This window comes from Clinocottus analis, unplaced genomic scaffold (genome assembly GCF_023055335.1).
Source record: "Clinocottus analis isolate CAN_PGR_092001 unplaced genomic scaffold, fCliAna1.0.p SCAF_12, whole genome shotgun sequence".
In the NCBI taxonomy this organism is placed as follows: domain Eukaryota; kingdom Metazoa; phylum Chordata; class Actinopteri; order Perciformes; family Cottidae; genus Clinocottus; species Clinocottus analis.
In genome coordinates, this window is record NW_027175843.1 from 18,032,744 (window position 1) to 18,050,339 (window position 17,596).

Consider the following 17,596-nt stretch of genomic DNA (forward strand, 5'->3'; position numbering starts at 1 on the left):
AGGGAAGCGCTGCACTGCCGGCATGATGACACTCATGTTGAGGTCCTCATCGGTTCAGTTAAATCGGGTCAAAGCAGGGTCACGCTCTCGAGCAGTGTGTCCGTATGTCCACTACCAGAGCACCTCTCTGGTACCAGCTCCCTAAATGTCAGCTTTTGCTGCTTTTCTCTGTGTTGAATCATTACGAATTAAATATATTCAGGTTTTTTAGTAAACTTTTAACATGAAACAGAGTGCAATAAAAAAGGGAGCATGAATATTTACAGTACTGAATAATTACATTTGGATCTATAAAATGAAAAGTAAGATCAGGATAAAGTGCACAGAATGAAGTGGTTATGTAGAAGTGGCGAGTGTAAGTGAAGTGAAAGAACCGAGCTGTTTGAAGACATGGCCTCAGAACGTTATCATCATTTTATAAACCAAACGGTTTAAATAAACCTGATCTGGATCTAGTCTGATTGTTTTACTGGTGTAAACTGGTTCTGTGGCTTTCTTTCTTTCTTTTAATTTTTTTTTTTTTAGCATTTACTGGTATGCACATACGTTCTTTTACCCCTAAAATATTGGACCTGTGAAGACCTCTAGAATAAAATGTTTAACCTCAGCAGTGTGATTTCTGTTCGTCTGTGGAAGTGTGTGTGTGTGTGTGTGTGTGTTAAAGAGCACAGATGAGTAGAGAAGGACCATGAAGATGTGTGCGTCGTTGGTGATGTCTGGATCTCCGGCTTCCTCCTTTAATAACCCTCCGACTGTTTTCCTCTTTCACTTGAAGGGGAGCGTTATGCGCTCCAAATCAATGAAATCTAATTTCCCCAAAAGACCCTCGAAACAAAGCCAGATACATTTAGTCTGCTCTCTCTCTTTCTCTCTCTCTCTCTCTCTCTCTCTGAGCTGCTAACAGCTGCAGCCTATTTTGGTGCAAATTATATATTTTAAATTCAATGCATTTCGGAGTGGGCCCAGAATCCAATAGTTCTTCATTAATAGTTTAAAAAGGAGCTCGCAGTGCGGCCATTTTGCATCGGCACTGACGGTCTGAACCGCTTGGGGATCAGTCAGCGGCCTCTCCAAACAAAACAACCGTCCAGCACATGAGTCATAAATACATTGATGAGCTTTTTTTAAAGCAGAAAGAGGGTTTGGGAGAAAGTGAGACACACACACACACACACACACACACTTCTGTATAAAAGGGGAGGGATGCAAGCGTTGCATACAGAGCGAGTGAGTACAGGTGAGAGAGTGAGCGGCTTGTATTCACCTGTCGACCTTTGGGCTGAATGGTGGACGGCAGGTCCTGTGGAGGGAAACCGCCGATGACAGAGAGACTCGGGTTAAAGCGAGACACGACTGTTCAAAACCAAGACGTGTTGAGAAAACCATGCGTGCACGTTGATCCGCAAAAAAAAAAAAAAAAAAAAAAAAAAAAGAGCTCAGAGTAAAGTCTCATCTGGAGAAGCAGATCTGGCTGTTGAGCGACCAAGCAAGCACAGAGCAAGCCAAGCAGCGCCGCAGTGTCCGTCTGCAGGGAGAGGAACTGCAGAAACCCAAATGGGTTTTTGAAGTGTGTGTGTGTGGGGGGGGGGGTGCAGAGCGAGTCCCTCTGCGTCGGCCTGACAGCAGGGGGGTGTGTGTCTAGCGTCAGCGATGAGCCACAGCACGCAGCGCACTTCATGAGGCACACCAATTTACTAACTGAGATATCGGACTCAGTGGGAGGGTGAGGGGTGGGGGGGGGGGGGTGAACGAGCCGGGATGGACTCCTCGGCACGAACCGATTCGCCCAAAAAAACCCCTCAAAATTAAAGCGGAAACGAACACAATATCCGGTAAACGCGACACATGAGACGCACCGGGAAGGAGAGGGGGGAGGAATGGTTGTGGGTCTGTCGGTGTTTTGTTTTTTGTTTTTTTCTGGGTATCCTTACCAAGATAGAACTGTTAATGCTGGAGTGGCCATTGGCAGGGGACTGCATGGAGGTGTCGGGGGACTCTTTCTGAAATAAGACACACAGGTCAGCAGCGCCACAAACACACACACACACACACACACATATGTATCCACACACATTCATGAACCTGCGTGGCCACACACGCATTCGTTCACACACTCCTGCGCATCTGTAGAGCACAAAAGAGACCCGCTACAGCGCTGACGTAATGAAATGCGACGTCAGCTGCCCTCCGGCCTGCGGGTCCTCACATCGCCACAGGGGGGCGACAGACCGACGCTGAGACGCTGAGATCCCAGCGACCGTGAGGTCGCTTAACTGTCACGGCCCGAAGACTAAATCTGCGCTCACAGAGCAGCCGGCGTGTGTGCCGGAGGACCAAAAGAGCTGAAATTAGAACCGAATGAATGTTTAATGTTTTTATAGAAGGCTTCAGGAGTAATATATCTCATATATATATATAACGATTATTTAGCTTCAATGTGAAATTGGAGAACTGAAATGTGTTTCTGTGTAAAATTAGATATGCTCTCTCGAATGTAAATAATTAAAGCGGAGAATAAATCACGAGTTAAAAGAGCTTCTAAACAAATAAAGCAAACATATAATTAGAAATGCACGTTTATGTATGAATTAATAGTCCACATTTCTTTTGATGTGGAAGAAAATGTCAAGTTTGTTCTTTCTGGAGATCTTTTTGGATCTTTCTCTCCGTCTTTTGCTAAAAATTGCTGCGGTTTGCATGTATGCCTTTCTGAAATAAAAGTTGTGTTGCGGCTGAGCTGTCACTGAGTTTGAGCCTAAATAAAGAAAACCACAATAACCATGTCACTCCGATTTTAGGACCTTGGCACTGGTTTCCAAATGCCTTTTTAAAATAATCAAACTAATTACATACATGGTTTCACAAGGCCCGGTGCCAGATGACATCAGTAAATTCCCTCCTGTCCTGAAATGCCTCTTGGACCCGCTGGTGAAGGCCTCGCAGCCGTTCCACACTCCACCACCGGGGGCAGTAAAGCATAAAACTCATGCTCCATATCTGAATAGTTGGTTTCTTCTGTCTTTTGGTGGTTTATCCGTGCGTTCAGGACCGAATCGTTTTTCGGAAGAGTGGAGCGTGTTGAACAAGGCGGGGTGGACGAAATAACAGCCACGCCTTACAAAACAATTACACGTAAATATAACATACATGTCCTGAAGCTCGCAATGTCGCAAAGTTCCTCGTTGCAGCTTTTATTAAACGAGCCCTGTTTGTAATTGAAGCAGCGGCCGAACATTTTGAGCTTTAGCGGACTTGTATTTACTGCGTAGATGTTCGATTGTACGGTGTTTCCGGTATTTTGTCCACCCCTTGTACTGTAAAATGTACACAAGGCGGGATTGCACAGGGAGGTGTGGCTCATTCCTGGACCAGAGGATGGAGAGGGGGAGGGGGAGGTTGGGTTTGGTTCCGGTATCTTGGTTGTGAAATTGGTGTGCTGTAAATGCAAAACACAGCGGAAAAAAAACACCCAACACACACACACACACACCCCTTACACACACACACACGCGCCATACTTGTGATACACACGCTCAGAAACCAGGCGAGCAGTTAGTAACCAGATCAGGAGCTCACGAGTCAGCAGAAAAGAGGAGCAGCGAGAGGAAGAGGAGGAGACGTTACCTCGCACGAGGAGCCCTGCGTCCGGTAACTTGGCACTATTTTGAAGGTGATGCTGCCTCGCATCTCCCTCTGTGGACACACACACACACACACACACACACACACACACAAACGGTTTATTCTGATCTTGTGTCGAGCGTGTGACATTTTGCAGAAGAGATACACTGAAGCGTGAACTCGCACGCTTCGTCATGAGCTCGTGCACGCGCACGTGCACACTCACCAGCATCTTCTGCAGCTGCTCAACCGTCTGGTTGGCCACGCTGATGCTGTTGATCTCCCGGATCTCGTCTCCTATATGCAGCGTTCCTGAAAAGACGAAAAGCGGAATGAAAAAGCTTTTTCTCCTGATTATTAAACAGCCTCGCTATATTTCATTAGCCTTTGTCGCTTTTTTTTCCTCCCCCTCCCCTTTCTCTCCCGTCGCAATTGTAAGTGAAGGAGAAAGAATCCTTTTTTGTGATAGAAGTGGCTTTCTAATTACCACACCATGAATCAACTGGGGATTAATTAGCAGCACGCTAGCGTCACAACACAACACACAACAGAAGAGCAAGTGTTGCGTTCAACCGCAAGAGCAGAGACGAGCCAGCTATTGAAATGTCTGGCGAAATGGATGCATGCGCGCGCTTAGGCACGCTGGGTTTTGTCTCCCGTTTAAGGGAAGATGAAGGTTTCCTTTCTGGAAAAGTCGCGCTGTTTGTTCAGGAGACGAGCGGAAGAAAAAGCTGGAAAATAACAAGATGTCTTCCGCAGACTGAACCCTATTTTATTTCAAGTAAGCGACGCGGCACATGGCGCCGTTTCACATGAGAAGTGAGTCAGCGGACATGAAACAGTCAAACTGTTACTGCTGGTTGATTAACGGTGAGTTTTACCTTCACAAGACAAGCTCTCTGTCCACTTTACACGACTGGCTGGCTGTTTAACACTACAGGAATACTAACAGCCAAGTTAATTTCCCTACATATACATACATATATAGGGAAAATGAATCATACAGCCTGCAGGAAGCTATTCATAAAGACTGTGGCGTGTGCATGGATGTCCGTCATGAGAGCGGTACCTTGTCTGTGGATCATCCCCCCGTGCATTATCCTGGCGACGATGCAGTGGTTTGACTCGTTCATCTTCAGCGTGATTCCCTGCACAAAGACACACACGTGGATCCAGAGGACGATCCAGCGACGACAAACAACAAAATAAAAGCTCCAGCCGGAGCGAAAGTAGTCCACGTGAAAAACCGCGGACCAAAGTCGCACTCGACACTGGAAAATTCAACTTTATTTTTCGGAAACATTTGATTTTCTAGCAGGGCGTCGAGATGAATACATGTGGATGGACGTAGTAAACGACATCTATGCTAAGGATCAGCTGCTCCCTCCGCCTTCAGAGACGTTTATTCAACTCTGGGACAAGACTCTGTGGAAGAATGAATGACTGACCCTGTAACGCTGCTCCAGTTTAAGAAAGCTCTCCGACCTTCATCCCTCTCTCTCTCTCGTCCCTTTGTCTGATGTATTCCTCTGTTTACCTCAGTGGCTCTCAAACTGTGGGGCGCGACCCTCTAGTGGGCCGCGGAGATATTACAGGTAGGGTGCGGGGGGTAGATGCAGATTCCCCCCCCCAAAAAAAAAGTAATTAAGGATCCTTGGTAATCTTTTTTGCCAAATACGAGTTATCTTTTGCACATATATACCTTTATTTGCATTGTTTGAACACAGTGATTGCACATGTTATTAGTTTTTGTCAGATGCAGCACTCTGCTTTACTTGAAAGGGATTTCAATTTTCTTTAATCTATTAATTAAAAAAACACGGACGGAGGCGTCTCAAAGAGTTGGACTACTTTGCTCCCGTGTTGTTCTGTGTACACTCCCTCAAAATGGACCATGTTACTTAATTTAAATACCTGGATGGTACATTTTGAATACTACACTTGTGCTGATGTATACTTTGTAAATAAAGCTACCGTCCAAAAACAAAACAAAAAGATAAATAAAATAAAAAAAACAAAGCTGCGTACCATCGGCTCGTCCGTGTTCTTCTGGAACTGGACCAGGCGGACCCTGGTGACGTTCTCCATGTCCATGTCCCCGTTGTTGCTCTCCGGGGAGTCTCCGTTCAGGTAGGGCGAGGTGGGCGGAGGGGTCACCCTCATGGCCTCGTCGCTGTAAACCTCGTGGGCCACCACGTCGTGGGCCTGCAGCAAAGCCTGCGAGAGAGAGAGAGAGAGAGAGAGAGAGAGAGAGAGGAATCGGACTTTAATGAAGACTCGAACGCAGGAGGAATGTGACTCGTACGGAGTCAGGAGGTCCAAGGTTTGTGGAGGCCGACGTCTCCAGGGTTGACAGAATAAAGCCGGAGGGAGAAAAAGGTGGAAAGCGTTTTATTTTCTGAATCGTGGTGGAAAAGTTGGATGGTCGTTCTGTAAGAAGCTGTTTAGGGCGGCATAATTAATCTAATGTTAATCCCCGAACTTAATCGACGACATTATTGACAATTAAAATGTGCCAAAAAAATCAAATCCGGCGTCTGCACTCGCAGCCGGCCACCAGGAGGCGATGGAGGGGACTTGGCTTCACTTTTGGGGGGCGATGTCGTGCCGCTGTGCTGGAAAACGAAAACGCATTGAGTTCAGCTGAAGGAGAACCTTATCTCACGTCTTATTTTATGCAAATATTTGTACGTTAAAAGGAATGAAGCACAACGAGAGAGAGCGGTAAATGTCAGAATGTCAAAATCAAATAATAATGAAGTATTCATGTTTTCTTAATGCACATAACTTGCTAGAAAATGATAAAATGGGTTTGGAGTGCACGGAGAAATAAATACTCACCTGAAAGAAAACAAAGAAAAATGATGACACAGAAACAAAGTTACTTAGAAAAATGATCCTGGCATTGATTAAATAACTTAATCAAATGATTTAAAGACATTTACCGGCTGGTACGTGTTTAATCAAATCATTTATCATTCAGGAAATATTCCATCTTTGCTGCGTTCCCGATACACACACACACACACACACACACACACACACACACACACACACACACACACACACACACTCTGCTGGCAGCGGCGTGTGATAACAGACGTCTCTATTCCCGGCGCAAAGTTTGAGATATATTTCGACGCAAAGTGCCGACGACTCGCTTTGTGCCGCCTCATTTGAACCGACCTCCCACCGACTCACAAACTATTGTCTCACTGGTGGGTAACACCAAGGTACACACACGTGCAGCGGGGGGGGAGGGATTCACGCCTTTTGGTGTGTGTGCCTCCTCTCTGCCTGTGTGTGTCGTGAAGCTGCAGAAGCCGGCGGTTCCTCAGCGCCGCACTCGTCTGACAGCCGCAGAAGGCCCTGAGTGGCACTTTAACAAACCGGTCTGAACTTCAGAAGACAGCAATCAAACATCAACAAAAGGGGAAACCTGTCACTGTCTTGCGTCACACGCACACACACGCACACACACGCACACACACACACACACACGAGGAAGGAGAGCGGATCAGAGAGGCAGAGACATGAAGGCAGTGGCAGCGCCTCTAACTTCCATGTCAAACTACATCACACGCAGAAGAAACTTCCCGTTCCAAGACACAGAGGAAGTTCAGGTTGTGCGTGTGTGTGTGTGTGTGTGTGTGTGTGTGACTTTGCCTTAATGAGGACGGGGTTAAGGGGTTAACTCGTCGGCCCCATGCTGCGCGAGCGTGTGCATGAGTGAGTGTGAGAAAGAAAAAAAAAAGCACCAAGGAGAAGGAGTGGGACGGAGCTTCACCACAGAGTTACACGAGGAAAGACTTTGAAAAGTTATCGGTTGAATTCTCCGGGAAAGAAACGACTCAAAAGTCATCGCGGGTGTCGGCGTCACCGTGTGTGACGAGCTCGGCCGCACCTGGACCCCTTCAGGACCTCCGTTTGCTCCGTTAGAGGGGAGGAAAGAGGTAGAGCATACTGCAGCGACGTTAAGTTTTTTTTTTTTTTTTTTTTTTTCAAACGAGCCGAAAGCTAACGCTTTCCCACAATGCCGAGCTGTCCTCACAGGGCTCGTCTGCACTTTTTCGCTCTCACTTGAACCCGTTGGAATGTGGATCTCTCTTCCTCCCTCCCTCCTTCCCTCCTTCCCTCCCTCCATCCCTCCATCTCTCCGTCGGTCGGTCGGTTCACGCTCTCGTAGCGCTCGGAGGGAGCCGGGGCCTCTGACCCGACACGGCACATCGCATCAGACTACGCCTTACTGACCTCCACCCACACCTCCCCTCCTCCCATTCATCTTCTTCATTGATCTTTCTTTTTTTTTTTTTCCTCACTCCTTATTTTTTTTTTTTTACGTTTCATGTCTCCCCTGTTGGTCCGTCTGTCTGATATCGAGCAGACCGCTGATCACAGGCGGAAATCAGACGCTTTCGCGTGATTGGATTAGCGGGGCGGATGCTGACAGCCCGACAGCGACTCTCTCCCTTGACTGGATTAACCCTTTCCTGCTCAGGCCGGGACCGCCTAACCACGCATCCATCCCAGCAGAATTACTGTGAAAGTGTGTCTTCAGTGCGTGCACATTGAACAGATAGACATAAACACCTAAAAAAACAAAACAGCGACCTTGAACGTCTGTTTGTCGCATTCATATTTCATCCGCGCTAAGCTGCAACCACTTCACAGCTGCAACCGACACCGAGACGTAGAAAAGTGACTCACACTCGGGTCTGTCTCCGCTCAGCGCTGTCTCAGCCGGCGAGGGAAGCGGCGTAAAAAAAAAAAATAGAGCGCGGCCTGCAGACGAGGTGCAGGGAGGCGGTTTGTTCAGGGGACCCCGCTGACCCCGCGGCTTTTTTCCACTCACCATGAAATGTGGCTGGGTCAGTATCCGTCTGAGCTCTTTTGCTTCGTGGTTCTCTGGGTAGCAGGAGATCTCCTCCAGGACCTGGAGATGCAGAGAGAGAGAGAGAGAGAGAGAGCGAGAGAGGGGACGACAACAAAAAGCATCACATCAGTTTGTTTCCAAGATGCAGAAGTTCTTCTTCTACCCTGCTGTACCTGCTGCACCTCAGACGGACGTATGGAGAGCGACCCAACAACCTCACAGCACCCCCCCCTTCTCCTCTCTCCCCACCTCAAAAACGGGTCTTGACGCCGCCTCCACAGCCAATGTGACTCCACCTCTGGACACCACTCGGGGGAGTCCAGGCTCGGCCCCGCCTCCTGCCCTTTTGACGCGACTTGACAGTCGGCTCCAGTTATGTTGCGCCTGACTGGTGAATGTGGCATTGTAGAGGTGAGGCCTCTGAGAGAGTGTGTGTGTGTGTGTGTGTGCGTGTTGTGGGTTTGCACTCTCTTGCTTTACTATGCCCGTGAGTAAGAGAGGTGTGTAGTTTACTCAACACTACAAATATTAATCATCCCTTAATTATAACACTCGTGCATAATTGTGGCGCTGAAGGGGCCGAACTCACCGGGATCAAAGCCACTTTGCTACAATCTGGAGCTTACGCTGAATGCTGAAAGGATGAAATGGGTTTTGTTCTCCTATCCACACGCACACACACACACACGCACACACACACGCACACACACACACACACACACACACACACGCACACTTCACGGTACTGTCTTAATCTCAAGAACAGCTGTGAGTTTGATCAGCGTGTGGAGACATAAAGGATCTGACACGGACACTAAAGATTTTAAAAAATGATGGTTTTGATTCTGTTTTGATGTCAGATGAGAGAAGTCGACCACCAGGTCGGAGCTTTCTTTACTCCCACGCTGCTCGGCCCACGATAAAACATCGACGCGGTCGATTATCGTGAAGATATTTATCAAAAGGGACAACTACGTTTCCTCTTTGTTTTTTGTATTTTTGTATATTTATCTCTCGCCTCGATACGTCACTCGTCAGATCTCAGGTCTGTTCCCACCCTTCAGGTAAACACTGGCGTGAATTACAGAGGATTTGAAATACATGTATCCTCCGCTGGCTCTGAATCTCGATGAGATTCCCTGCAAAATGGAACGGATGAATTTGACGGCAGGAAAAGAAAAAGTTAAAACTATTCAAACAGGAGTGGAGTCGGTGAAAGTAGCGCCATCGTTTGCTCCAACAGATGCGACAATGAGGGTCACGTATATTCATTCTGCTGTAATTTGTGCTTAATTGATTCTGTCGGTTTCCTCTGAGAGGTGATAACATGACGGGGAGCGACTGCATCTCCAGGGCGAGAGACAGGTTCGTGGGCTGTTGTGTTTGTTGTTAGTCTTGCTGACTCTCTTTGTGAATAAATCCTCTTTGAGCACCGCCGGGAAGCTGCTCCGCACGTGTCCGAAAACGCCTCCGGGCTCCTGCTCTACTCGTTAGTATCGTGGGCGCGGCGGCGGCGGCGTGTCGAGGGCTTACATATTCCAGTTGTTTCAAAGCGCCACTTGCTTCATCTTGGGAGGAACTCTTGAGTGGAGGAAGACACACAGGAATAAGGTTACACAAGCTGCAGATGCAGCTCAACACGGGATGATAGCGGTCCAGGGGCGGAGGGGGAAAAGGGAGGCTCCGCCCCTTAATCAAAGTCAGTCGGAGAAATTGTGTGATTAGTATCTCCGGCCAAAGCAGTTAACTTCACTCCCAAGAAAGATGAGCTCTCACGCTAACAGAACGTGTTTCAGGAGGCAGAGAGGAGCGTTAGTGCAGGAAGAAGAAGGCGTTGAGTTTTTTTAAAAGGTACCTTCATCGCTGCCGCGCCACAAACCCACGAGAGTCCACCGAGAGCTGCAGCGTGATTGGTTCAAAGCATTTCAGTGTCAGTCAGAGGGAAGCAGTAGAGACAGAAGTAAAGCAGAGGAAGAGGAGGACGAGGAGGAATGATGAGTTAATCTGAGGTGAAACTGTATTGAAGCCGTCCTGGACGAGTGGCTCTCAAGCTGGACTCAGAAGCAGGAAGTCAGGATTTCACCTGCGTGTGTGTTACGATAAAACGCAACTTAGGATTGCCAGGCAACTTGTTCCATTGGCATGATCCAATGAATGCACACTGCCGCCACTTTAAATCATATGTTTCTTAGCAATAAGTCAGAAGAGACTAATCTTAGTGTGACATCTTTGTTGGCTGATTATATTTCTAGAATTGGAGCATTAAAAAAAGGATTTGTTCACAATGTCTTAGAACAATGATCAGTTTTTACTGCGGGAATCATTCCTCCTGCCAAAATGCAAAAGAAAAAAAAACACATTTATGGGAAATCCACATGAGATTTCCAACAAAATTCCCTTTTTGTGTTTCCATGCTGACCTGCAGTGGTACGAACAAGAGGAGGGGGGAGTTGTCGGGTTGTGTTAAAATGACTGTGACTCCAAGACAAGCACCTGATTTGTAACTCTGGTGGCTGAAGTCTTGCATTAACTTGAGATAAGCTCTGCTCTTCATCCCGGATGAAGAAGCAGAATGAGGAACAGAAAGACTGTTTCAATGTTCATATAAAACTCCTTACTGTGCAGTGCTGAGAAAACCTTTTGCTGTTGTATTTCCTTTGGCCAGTAAAGCATGAATTGGACGAGCTACAGAAGGAAGTAGAGGTTTCCTGCAGAGGTCGATACCTCGTCTGCTGGGGATTCCCGAGAGGTGAAGGAAACGACCCGAGCTCTCCTGAATCCTGGAGAGCAGATATTATTGAATTTCCTACGTCTGAAAAAAAAAACAACAACAAAAAAAAGCTGGAAAAAAAACTATTTTATTCCAGCGTTTGAACAACGTGCATCTCTCCAAGCGCGTGCTCTGAAATGCTTGAGGAACACAGCGAGTCGAGTTCAGCCGTGTTTGCGACGCTGAAGTGTGTGTCGGACTCTTTGTAGAGGCAACCGGAGTGAACCCAATAAAAAGACACACGAGATTAAACAATAAATAAAAACCCCACAAGGGAAAAAAAAGAAAAAAGTGTTGAATCCGCGGCGGCTCCGTCTGCAGCTCTTGATCCATTACGACTGATTTAAAGTAGGAAAATGTGAACCAAAAAGCAGACGCCGGGGCCCTTTTTTTTTTTTTTTTTCCGGACACAGTGCAGCAGAGCTGCGTTAATTAGCCGGGTCTCTTTGACATGAACCAAAGCCACATAAGAGAGAGCAGCTCCACTCCCGTAAACGTCTCTCTGCGTCTTAACAGCGCTGGGATTTCAGACGCCAGCCCTCGCCCACTCGCCCACTCCCTCGCTGGCTTTTTTTTCATTTTAATTGCTCCCCTCAACAAAAAGCACACAACGTAAACACGGCGGCGTTTGGTCGATCACACACACACACACACACACACACACACAGCTTTCTCCCCCTCATACACACTTCTTTCACACTCCTTGTTAAAAGCGGCAGTTCTGCATCCTGCTGCAGTGCTGGAGAGTCACACTGAGAGGTTTTAACACGTCAACCCAAACTCACAGTGTGAATTCATCAGAGCCGGGGGTCAGACCCGCGGGACCACAATGCAACTCTCTGTAAAGAAAGCAAAAGCACGCTAATAGCCGACAAACACGCTTGATGCGAGCGGGCGTGGATGTGTGTGTGTGTGTGTGTGTTGCATCCAGCAGCATCTCTAATGAGCGAGGTCAAACACAGAAGCCGGGGATATTTATTCAAACCGGCTCTGTGTTAAAAGGCCGGCGGGCGGCGGCGGCGGCGGCTCTCACAAAGAGCCACAGAGTCACAGGGAGTCGGCTCGCGGACAAATAAACCTCGAGGAGGTCACCGACGTTTCAGAGGAAGCTCACGGACGACTCCATCGCTCAGCGAGAATAATTCAATAATTCAATATTGCGCTTGTTTTTTTAGGAGCTGCAAACGAACGACAGGTTTTTTTCGTGTCGTATAAAAATAAAAATCCTTTGACGCTCCCGGGTCATATTGTGCAACTATTTAACAACACACGCAGAACACTTCCTTCTTTCAACCTGTGTGTGTGTGTGTGTGTGTCGATCGCGCGTCATATTTAAGCCCGCCCACGTTTTAGACGTCCAATCGAAAAAAGGCAAAGGATTTAAATCATGGCGGTGCGACATGGAGGTGAAGAGCTACCACGAAGACGCAACTATTCTTACACGTCAGGATGGAAATATTGTCCTTCTTACTCCACTGCATTCATCAGAGTGCTTTATTCATTTGTATTTATATGGACACACACACAAAAAAAAGCTAAAGATGCTCCAGTTACTTTAACGGTAGAACAATCAGAGGGTCAGTTGTGCGCTTCGTTTGCTGCACGAGAAATGTGTGTTTTCGTAGCAACGGGCCTTCAGAACAATGTCCGTTTGTTACCCGGTGGGCGTTTGGACTAATGACGGGTCGCCAGAACAATGGCGTGGAAACCACGGAGGCTTTGAGACGGCGAGAACTGAGACGGGTCAGTTGGAGCTGCCTGTGTGTGTCCCTCCTCCTCCTCCTCCTCCTCTCCTCTTTTCAACGCTTCTTCAGCTCGTAAAGCTCGTCATGAGGGGAGACGACGTGAGGCGAGTCCACACATCAGTGAGTCGTCGTCTCCTTCTGTGCAGCACGCGTCCACTGCCATCCAGAGTCGCCGCCACAGTGGATCAAAGCTGTCTGATGTGCGGCGATGAGACCGCGACACCGTCCGCCCCCGAGAGGGGAAGCCGACGCCGACGTGCGAGTCCGAACCTCCGCTGTACCGTGGCGCCTCAGCGAGTCAAAAAGCAACTAAAAAAAACCCCCTCTCTCTTTAAGATCAATATTTCAGAAGCTAAACTACTTTTCACCAGCGACTCCCATCAACTTTAAAATTGTAAAATGAGTTATGACGCCGCTCCCGTGGACCGCAGCGTCGTAAAACTCGTCTCGCGCGGCAGAAACGACCCTTTTTTTTTTTTTTTTTTTTACACCTCCGCGTCCCATGAACGAGGGGTTTTCTCGCGGCGGCTCGGCCTCGCATCGATCCAATATTAATTTCAGCGAAGAGCGAGAGCGAGCGTCCGCTGTCCCGCTGCGAGGGAGCGCTCCAGACGTGACGTACGACACATTGAACTCACACATCAGGCCGCGGACTTCCTCGGCACTCGACTTTCGATTGTCCCAATCGTTTTTCAAGACGCATTTAGAGGAAGATGACCTCTAAAGAACGACACTCAAGTTGACCGACGTCGCACCGAGAGCAGCTTCTCGGCGTGAGCAGAGCCGGCGAGGCGTTAGTGAAGAGATTTAGTGGGCGAGAAGCCGGAGGGATTAATGCATCAAGAGGGTGAGCTTAAGAGGAAAAGAGAGGCAGGCGAGTCCACGGCGTATTAAAAGTCATCATCGGACGACGAAGAGGGGAAAACTGGAAGTGCACATGCGCTGGTGGTGTTGAATACGGGAACGTGTGTGTGTGTGTGTGTGTGTGTTTACCTCTTTGGCTCTCTGCACGGCATCACTGGGGGGGTTTCTGATCTGCGGGGACGACTTGGTGTTGATCTTATCGTAGAGCTGAAACAGAAGAAGAGGAGATGGCCTCGTTAACGGCCGACGCGTCGAGAGGAAGTTGATCCAGCGACGTTTTCTCGTCAATATTGACTCATCTTGTAAAGCTAAGGATGAGCTACAGGACAGTGTACTGTGAAGAAAGACTGTCAGTACGATACTTTGAGAGATAAACGCGTCATTCAGACAAACCGCACGCTTTCCCTTTAACTAAATAAAGCAAAGATTAGATTTCAGATTAACAAACTGTCGTATAAAACCAGGAACAATCTGATCCGAGAACATCAGAGAGCTTTATTCTATTTATTAACCCAGATGTCAAAATGATGTGATGTAATGTCATCAAAAACAACAGTGAAGCAACACAGAGATGAAGCTTTTTATTTTTCTTTTGACAAAGTTTTTTAGCTGGATGAAAAAGTAGATTAAATATGTCGCAATCTGGTCAGAATAGAGACTCAAAGTGAATAATATAGCAACACTGTGAGGAGGTTATCTTTAGACATTTTCAAAGATAATCATATTTCGGAGAGGCCTTTCCCCCCCAAAAAACTAAATCTACAAAGTTACTCATTTTCTTCACTAAAAAAACGTGGTGGAAATGTGATTATAAAAACACATTTTGCAGCGCAAACAATCGGTTCTTCAACAGTTTGCTTTCCTCCTCCAGAAGTTCTCTCAATCAGCTGCTCATCTTCTCTCCATTTGCATGAAAAGCGGTTCAGAGGAGCTTGTTTACTGCAAACTGTGTCACGAGGCCGCGGCCGCATCTCTCTCTGGGTGTGTGTGTGTGTGTGTGTGTGTGTGTGTGGGGGGGGGGCAATATTCTGGTTAAAAGTTTGGCATTTTTCAAGTGAAATTGGTTAAAAACAAAGCATTTCTCCTTATTCATCCTCAGCTTGTTCTCTTTATTGGGTTTAGTTTGACTTCAGAGACTCAACACCACTTTTACTTTTCAGTTTCGCTCTTTTTTTTAAAATAAATTTATCCTGGAAACATCCGACGGTTAACAAGAAGCAACTGTTTCCTCGTCTCTCTGAGTGAAGGCCGACAGACACAAGAGCTCCGTTTATAAAACTCCCAGCTGACTAATAAACCGCGCCGACTCGACCGGCGTGAGGAGGCTTCGTCAGAGACGAGCAGCGTGGGTGCATTTAAGAGATTTGCTTTTCTAATGTTTGCAGACAAAACGGTCCCGAAACGACACCAGCAGCTGCACGCTGCCATCAGAAAGCAGAGGGGCGGCCGTCACCCCCGCATTCACACGCTCACCCGTGTGACGTTGGACGAGTCGTCTGGCGTTTCGTCCGTTTAACCTGCTGCGCACAACGCCGCCGCGACGGAGGGAAGCACCCGGAGGCAGACACAGAGAGCCACAGACAAACAGATCCTTTTGTACCGGGCAGTTCAGTGCAGCGCTCCTCTGTCGTCCCTCCCTCACGACGACAACAACAACAACAGCAACAGCTGCAGCAACTGGACATGCGACGAACAAAACAGCAAGAATACAACAAGAATACTTCATAATGTGCATTGTGTGCATCCAAGTTAACAGTACGGATTCAACGCCTCAGCTCAATCCTGGTTATAGCTCAAAGGGCGAGATAAATCGCATTTAAAAGATAAAAAAAATGGCGCACACTTTCCAAAAGCGTGTGCGAGGGTTGCACGCACCAAAAAAAAAAAAGGCAGGAAGTCGGCGTGTGGAGAATGAAACAAAAAGAAAGGTGTTCATGTGTCACATTTTCTCGCCTCTTCACATCTGGCTAATCGCTGCATTACGAGATGTTGAATCTGTCTGCACGTTGAAGTGGATGTTTCAGACGCCGTTAAGACGATACGACGCGTACTTAGGACGTTAGTGTTTGTGACATCGTGATGCTTCATTTTTTTTCACACAAATCGAACAAAAAAGAGACGAACGATTACAATCTTCCTCCCAAACACGCTCGCTGAAGAAGTCCATGCGATGCTGCAGAAAGATTTGGGATGAGCCAAGTAAGTGAGCCTTTTATGACTTTTAAAATGCACACACACTGTGTGTACTGTTTGCATTGAACAGGCTTTCTAACGCACAAATCAATCAATAAGACGAATGAGGAATACGCGACAAGATGGACAAAAAGGGATGCAATATTTGCTGGAATAAACTCCCTCATTAAAATATAATTTAGCTTCTGTCTGCTCGATCCTTCGACGGACATGGATGATAAGTGTCAAAGAGCTAAATCTGGATTGTTGATGTTGTTTTTTAAGGAAAGGTTTTGAACGGCGTGGTTTCCGTCGCAGTGGGAAACAACTCCTGGAAACCGGCGAGCGAACGCAGCGGCGGTAAAAACACATCTGCTTTATTCCCGCAAAGTCATCCATTTGTGCGACTCTCTATCGGTCGATCCAGACGGACTCACAATCCAGCGCACAAAGAGGGCGGGCCCGGATGCTGGAAAGAGGGTCGTTGGTTCAGACGCGAATAAAAATGAGTGTGTGTGTGTTTCTGTCAGGAGGGAGGGTGTTGCGTCTCAATCGGACTCCAAAACACCCCCTAAAAAAAAGGACAAAAAACGGGGTCCTTATGGGAATGACGAGTCGCACGTCTTCATGAACAAACTCACGAGGGCTGAAGCAGACCCGCACGCCACCGAGTGTCCATATTTACTGCACGCCTGTCGCGTCGAGGCGAGAGGCGAGAGCTCGATGAGACACAACGACATCCCTGTTAACTCCAACTGTTGTGTTGCACAATCAGAAATCTTGAATTACGTTTGCGAGTTGACTTCTTGACCCAAATGCACCGAGAATCTGCTGCTCACACACTGTCAAAAATAACACATTTAGATAATTAGAGGTTGGAAAAGTGTATCGTGGGCAGATTAAAACGTTTCAAAAACATGCCCGAGGGGCACGGGTGCGAATGCGTCACACCTTCGTGGCTTCGCCGTCACGCGTCGACGATGGGGCTCGTGCTTTGAAAACAATGTCACGTTCCTATTAGTGACACGTACATTCACACGTCTCCTTCAGGGCCTCCATCGGAAGAATCCTGAAGAGCTTCGGAAACTACACACGAGGGATGAAAAAAACCAACTAAAGAAATGCACTGGAGTAAAGCGCCTCATTGTACATGTCAAACGCCAAAAAACACACACGCGGGGATATCAGGCAGCGGACTTTAAATTAGCTCCAGGCGTCTCTCGACAAAAACACTCTTCCTGCAAACGCATCAGAAAGAAAAACAACACTCACCCAGGAGACGCTGAAGCGGTTTCTTGTCAGAAAGACTCTGCCGACAAACTAGTTATCTGAACCTCGTCTGCCGCGCGGCTACAGGGTTTGTGTTTGGGCGGCGTGGAGGAGAGTGATGGAGGCTGTGCCTGTTGTGGATGGAGCGAGAACAGGCCCGACAATAGAAGCCATTGTTCCTTCACTGCACTCTTCTGTCCTTCCTCCTCCTCCTCCTCCTCCTCCTCCTCCTCGCCCATTGGGGTAGGGGTGTGAAACTGAGGCTGAAAAGGAGACATCTGC

General features: G+C 47.6%; 1 protein-coding gene across 11 annotated transcripts in view; it reads right to left on the bottom strand.

Annotated features, from left to right (window-relative positions):
• Positions 1-17,596, bottom strand: part of caska (calcium/calmodulin-dependent serine protein kinase a) — a 105,337-nt gene that overhangs the window by 8,352 nt on the left and 79,389 nt on the right. For 4 of the 11 annotated variants that reach the window (XM_068572858.1, XM_068572851.1, XM_068572856.1 and 1 more), the window contains 8 exons: positions 14,003-14,080; positions 8,474-8,554; positions 5,650-5,838; positions 4,691-4,769; positions 3,848-3,933; positions 3,625-3,693; positions 1,932-2,000; positions 1,265-1,300 (listed from right to left, as the gene is read on the bottom strand). In XM_068572858.1, the coding sequence (XP_068428959.1) occupies positions 1,265-1,300; positions 1,932-2,000; positions 3,625-3,693; positions 3,848-3,933; positions 4,691-4,769; positions 5,650-5,838; positions 8,474-8,554; positions 14,003-14,080 (687 nt within the window). Of the gene's footprint in view, positions 1-1,264; positions 1,301-1,931; positions 2,001-3,624; positions 3,694-3,847; positions 3,934-4,690; positions 4,770-5,649; positions 5,839-8,473; positions 8,555-10,027; positions 10,076-14,002; positions 14,081-17,596 lie in introns of all 11 variants that reach the window. The other 7 variants (XM_068572849.1, XM_068572848.1, XM_068572847.1 and 4 more) reach the window with 3 other exon arrangements.